The 6,386-nt window shown below is 44.8% G+C and overlaps 1 protein-coding gene across 2 annotated transcripts; it reads right to left on the minus strand.

The window, feature by feature from the left end:
- Positions 1–2,828: 2,828 nt before the first annotated feature.
- Positions 2,829–4,470, minus strand: LOC115120784 (leucine-rich repeat and guanylate kinase domain-containing protein-like). Of its 2 annotated transcripts, none has more exons than XM_029649759.2 (3): positions 3,686–4,470; positions 3,088–3,168; positions 2,829–2,958 (listed from the first exon to the last, which is right to left on the minus strand). In XM_029649759.2, exons 1-3 carry the CDS (start codon positions 3,914–3,916, stop codon positions 2,830–2,832), a joined length of 441 nt encoding a protein of 146 aa, XP_029505619.1. In that variant the 5' UTR covers positions 3,917–4,470; the 3' UTR covers position 2,829. The 2 variants fall into 2 exon arrangements, with proteins under 2 accessions (XP_029505619.1, XP_029505620.1); XM_029649760.2 differs by having other exon boundaries at positions 3,524–4,470.
- Between the last annotated feature and the right edge of the window lie 1,916 nt (positions 4,471–6,386).

A 6,386-nucleotide genomic window follows, 5' to 3' on the forward strand; every position in this document is an offset into this window, starting at 1 on the left:
CAAATACATTTAAACTCCGTTTTTCACAATTCCTGACATTTAATCCTCGTAAAAATTCCCTGTCTTAGGTCAGTTAGGATCACCACTTTATTTTAAGAATGTGAAATGTCAGAATAATAGTACAGAGAATGATTTATTTCAGCTTTTATTTCTTTCATCACATTCCCAGTGGATCAGAAGTTTACATACACTCAATTAGTATTTGGGAGCATTGCCTTTAAATTGTTTAACTTGGGTAAAACGTTTTGGATAGCCTTCCACAAGCTTCCCACAATAAACTGGGTGAATTTTGGCCCATTCCTCCCGACAAAGCTGGTGTAACTGAGTCACACATATTCTATAGGATTGAGGTCAGGGCTTTGTGATGGCCACTCCAATACCTTGACTTTGTTGTTCTTAAGCCATTTTGCCACAACTTTGGAAGTATGTTTGGGGTCATTGTCCATTTGGAAGACCCATTTGCGACCAAACTTTAACTGATGTCTTGAGATGTTGCTTCAATATATCCACATAATGTTCCACCCTCATGATGCCATCTATTTTGTGAAGTGCACCAGTCCCTTCTGCAGCAAAGCACCCACACAACATGATGCTGCCACCCCGGAGCGTCACGGTTGGGATGGTGTTCTTCAGCTTGCAAGCCTCCCCCTTTTTCCTCTAAACATAACGATGGTCATTATAGCCAAACAGTTCTAGAGGATATTTCTACAAAAAGTAAGATTTTTCTCTCCATGTGCAGTTGCAAACCGTAGTCTGTTTTTTTCTTCATGGTGGTTTTGGAGCAGTGGCTTATGTCGCTATAGGACTCATTTTACTGTGGATATAGATACTTTTGTATCTGCTTCCTCCAGCATCTTCACAAGGTCCTTTGCTGTTGTTCTGGGATTGATTTGCACTTTTCGCACCAAAGTACGTTCATCTCTAGGAGACAGAACGCGTCTCGCTGTATGACGGCTGCATGGTCCCATGGTGTTCATACTTACGTACTATTGTGGTGGAGGAATGTGGTACCTTCAGGCATTTGGAAATTGCTCCCAAGGATGAACCAGACTTGTGGAGGTCTACTATTTATTTTCTGAGGTCTTGGCTGATTTCTTGATGTCAAGCAAAGAGGCACTGAGTTTGAAGGTAGGCCTTGAAATACATCCACAGGTACACCTCCAATAGACTCAAATGATGTCAATTAGCCTACCAGAAGCTTCTAAAGCCATGACATCATTTTCTAGAATTTTCCAAGTTGTTTAAAGGTACAGTCAACTTAGTGTATGTAAACTTCTGACCCACTGGAATTGTGATACAGTGAATTATAAGTGAAATAATCTGTCTGTAAACAATTGTTGGAAAAATTACTTGTGTTATGCACAAAGTAAATGTCCTAACCGACTTGCCAAAACTATAGTTTGTTAACAAGAAATTTGTGGAGTGGTTGTACACAAAGTTTAATGACACCAACCTAAGTGTATGGGCTTCCGACTATCATTGACCTATATTATAAAACCTCTACAGATCTGACAGATGACCACTGTTGTAAATAAAAACATACCAGGTTAGCATTCCTGTCCCTAGTGTAAAACATATAGGTTGTATTCACATCCCAATTAGCAAAACATACCAGGTTAGCATTCACTGTCCCCAGTGTAAAACATACCGGTTAGCATTCACTGTCCCAGTGTAAAACATACGAGTTGGCATTCACTGTCCCAATTAGCAAAACATACCAGGTTAGCAGCATTCACTGTCCCACTAGCAAAACATGCCAGGTTAGCATTCACTGTCCCAATTAGCAAAACATACCAGGTTAGCATTCACTGTCCCAATTAGCAAACATACCAGGTTAACATTCACTGTCCCAATTAGCAAAACATACCAGGTTAGCATTCACTGTCCCAATTAGCAAAACATACCAGGTTAGCATTCACTGTCCCAGTGCAAAACATGCCAGGTTAGCATTCACTGTCCCAATTAGCAAAACATGCCCGGTAGCATTCACTGTCCCCAATTAGCAAAACATGCCAGGTTAGCATTCACTGTCCCAATTAGCAAAACATACCAGGTTAGCATTCACTGTCCCAATTAGCAAAACATACCAGGTTAGCATTCACTGTGAATTAGCTTAAGCTTATACCAGTTGGCATTCACTGTCCCAATTAGCAAAACATGCCAGGTTAGCATTCACTGTCTCAATTAGCAAAACATACCAGGTTAGCATTCACTGTCCCAATTAGCAAAACATGCCACGCAGTTATTGATGCCCCTCCTCCACTTCCTATAGGCACAGTATTACACACAGGGATGGATATCTAATAAGAACATTCTAAAACTAACCAAGATACAGACAAATGTTATCTTTTCCATCTACGCCCAGCAGATTTTGGACCTACTGAAGGCTAGTATCAATTGTGGTCTACTAGCTAGCCGGCCAGTCTACTAGCCCGGCTGGCCAGCGCCAGTCTTCTAGCCCAGCCCGGCTGGCCAGCGCCAGTCTACTAGCCCGGCTGGCCAGCGGCAGTCTACTAGCCCGGCTGGCCTGCACCAGTCTACTAGCCCGGCTGGCCAGTGGCAGTCTACTAGCCCGGCTGGCCAGCGGCAGTCTACTAGCCCGGCTGGCCAGCGGCAGTCTACTAGCCCGGCTGGCCAGCGCCAGTCTACTAGCCCGGCTGGCCAGCGGCAGTCTACTAGCCCGGCTGGCCTGCACCAGTCTACTAGCCCGGCTGGCCAGTGGCAGTCTACTAGCCCGGCTGGCCAGCGGCAGTCTACTAGCCCGGCTGGCCAGCGGCAGTCTACTAGCCCGGCTGGCCTGCACCAGTCTACTAGCCCGGCCCAAAATCCTTAAGTTCCATCACTGATAACCATCTCATACATCCAACCTGCCTTCTCCTCTACTGTGACTTTCTCCTGGTCCAGGCCAGTCAGGTGTTGAAGGAGGAAGATCACTGCCAGTCTGTAGTCCAGTTGCTCCTGGGGTTGAAACAACAGTGAAAGAAGCAGCATGGACATGTCTATTGTCAGTACAGAGGAAGCAGACAGCATTAGGGAGCTAACTTGTTAGTTAGGGATGTGTTCTGGGTGTAGGTGCAGTGCAGCTACCTGGACTAGGTTTCTCTGCAGATTCAGCTCCCGGAGCAGGCACAGGTCATGGATGTGTGTGGCCTCCTTGATTTCACTGATCTGAGAACAGTATATCATACAGAAAAAAGATCAGATGCTTGGATCAAGAATAAATCCTTTAAAAACTATTAAAACTAAATGTAATACCACAGCCAATCTATCAGTTGATGCAGTGGAATAGCTTTATCACTCAGCTCCTGGTATACAGTCGCTAGGTGGTTTAGTGATACTGGCCATTGATACCATGCAGACAGTGGCAGAGACAAGAGCAGGACATTAAGGAATGGACTGTGTCTCACCAGGTTCCTCTCCAGTTTGAGAAGAGAGCAGGACATTAAGGAATGGACTGTGTCTCACCAGGTTACTCTCCAGTTTGACAGGAGAGCAGGACATTAAGGAATGGACTGTGTCTCACCAGGTTCCTCTCCAGTTTGACAGGAGAGCAGGACATTAAGGAATGGACTGTGTCTCACCAGGTTCCTCTCCAGTTTGACAGGAGAGCAGGACATTAAGGAATTAGGGAGGGTAACCAAGGTCGACAAGAGAGCAGGACATTAAGGAATGGACTGTGTCTCACCAGGTTACTCTCCAGATTGATGGAGCCCAGCAGATGGAGATTCTGCAGGCCTGACAGACTGCTGATGCGGTTCAGAGACAGATCCAGGACCTGCAGGGTTCTCAGAGTCTCCACATTCTCTATCTTCTCAATCTGATTCCCCCTCTGGATAGAGAGGACGTGATACATGACAAACACTGGGAATATGAATACCGTGTGGACAAATACACACACACATATTAATGAACTCATACAAGCTCACACACACAACTCTCCCTCCTCCTACACACTGTCACGACGTTGCCCTCTTTGGACACAGCGAGTACCACCTCCCTACCTCTGTACCATCTCTCTCTGTCTGTCTCCTTACAACCAGGCTGCTGTGGTCAGAGAAGTCGTAAATTCTTTCTTTGTTGAAATTGTACACATTTTTCTCCCCAATTGTGGTATCCAATTGTTAGTAGCTACTATCTTGTCTCATCGCTACAACTCAAATCAAATTTTATTTGTCACATACACATGGTTAGCAGATGTTAATGCGAGTGTAGCGAAATGCTTGTGCTTCTAGTTCCGACAATGCAGTAATAACCAACAAGTAATCTAACTAACAATTCCAAAACTACTGTCTTATACACAGTGTAAGGGGATAAAGAATATGTACATAAGGATATATGAATGAGTGATGGTACAGAGCAGCATAGGCAAGATACAGTAGATGGTATCGAGTACAGTATATACATATGAGATGAGTATGTAAACAAAGTGGCAGTACTGCAGCGCCAGCTGTGCCACCAGAGACTCTGGGTTCGCGCCCAAGGCTCTGTCGTAACCGGCCGCGACCGGGAGGTCCGTGGGGCGACGCACAATTGGCCTAGCGTCGTCCGGGTTAGGGAGGGTTTGGCCGGTAGGGATATCCTTGTCTCATCGCGCACCAGCGACTCCTGTGGCGGGCCGGGCGCAGTGCACGCTAACCAAGGTTGCCAGGTGCACGGTGTTTCCTCCGACACATTGGTGCGGCTGACTTCCGGGTTGGATGCGCGCTGTGTTCAGAAGCAGTGCGGCTTGGTTGGGTTGTGTATCGGAGGATGCATGACTTTCAACCTTCGTCTCTCCCGAGCCCGTACGGGATATCCCTACTGGCCAAACACTCCCTAACACGGACGACGCTAGGCCAATTGTGGGTCGCCCCACGGACCTCCCGGTCGCGGCCGGTTACGACAGAGCCTTGGGCGCGAACCCAGAGTCTCTGGTGGCACAGCTGGCGCTGCAGTACAGCGCCCTTAACCACTGCTCCACCCGGGAGGCCGGTCGTAAATTCTTAGGGAAGATCCTGCCTCATGGCCAGACAGTATAGAGAGAGTGAGTTTTCATAGAGAGAAGAAATTAATTTCTTCTTCCTCACAGAACTGGAGAACCAAACGACATTTATGTTCTGGAGAAGGTATAAAAGATCGGTGAAGAATCCAGCTACGAACTGGTCCGTTTGGTACAATTTTGTGAAACTCATGGGAGACAATTTGGCCACATTACCATAACGCTTTTTATACAATAGCCTCAGTTATGAGGCTTACATCTAATTGTTGTATAAGATGAATGAGTGAGGATGGAACTGTTTGTGAAATTGTGTAATGTGATTTTGGACTGTTTAATGAAGGAAACTCCAATTCCCTAAAAAGTTTCACTAAGTCAATGGCACACTCCCAGGGGTAGACAGGACCTGGCGTCAAAAAACAGACTTTTTCTGTGTCCCAAATAAAACCTCCACCTGGGTTTTCTATCACCAGACCGAGCTTACCTCAATTACGAGATGGCTAAAGATTGCAGACCAGCTTACCACGAGAGGGCCAAGGTTTGAGTAGAGGCCTGAGTATAAGCTAAGGTTTGAGTAGATGGCTGAATCTTTTATCCATACCACGTGGTTAAACTCTTTGACTATCGATACCGACAGAATAACAACAAGTCTTTGATATTAATTACTAGTCTGCAGCTAGGAATTCGGTATCATTGAACGCGAAGACCGACAACCGCCGAAACATCCATCTATAACGACATGAATGAATGTCACTTTGAACTATCCATTCTAACCACGACAGAGAGAGGGCGGACAGACTCTCCAACAGAAACTAACTTTTCAACAGAGATCCCGATGACACACTGAGCGTAAATATATATATTGATTGTAATTGTTCCCGAATGAGTGAGCGTTCATGTGCAAAGGATTAGCATTTCAATTGTTATGATATTCAACTTTGTAGTGTCTCCTCAGCTGTACCCCCCACTCCCCTTTGTCTAACAAACCACCATGCCAATTTATCCCACTAGGGCACATTCTCCTATCATTTCCTTCTAACCATATCTACTGTTTGTTATGCATTTCTGTGAATTACTTAGTTAGTAAATAAATGATTTTAAGACAATTGATGTATGGATGACTCATAGTGAAGACTGGGTTTGTGCAGATAACCAACACTTTACGACGTTTGGAATGAGACTAACGTGAGGTAAATAATATTTAATTAATTTGAAGACTAATTGATATTAAAATATCTGAAAGTTATATTAGGAAAATTATAACTTTGTAATCTGAATATTTTCCTTGGTGCCCCGACTTCCTAGTTAATTACAGTTACATGATTAATCTGTTTAATCGCGTAATAATAATTACAGAGAGTTATTTGATAAATAAGTCTTCAGTTTTAATGATGCCAAAGACACGACAACA

Source organism: Oncorhynchus nerka, linkage group LG23 (genome assembly GCF_034236695.1).
Source record: "Oncorhynchus nerka isolate Pitt River linkage group LG23, Oner_Uvic_2.0, whole genome shotgun sequence".
Taxonomy (NCBI): Eukaryota; Metazoa; Chordata; class Actinopteri; order Salmoniformes; family Salmonidae; genus Oncorhynchus; species Oncorhynchus nerka.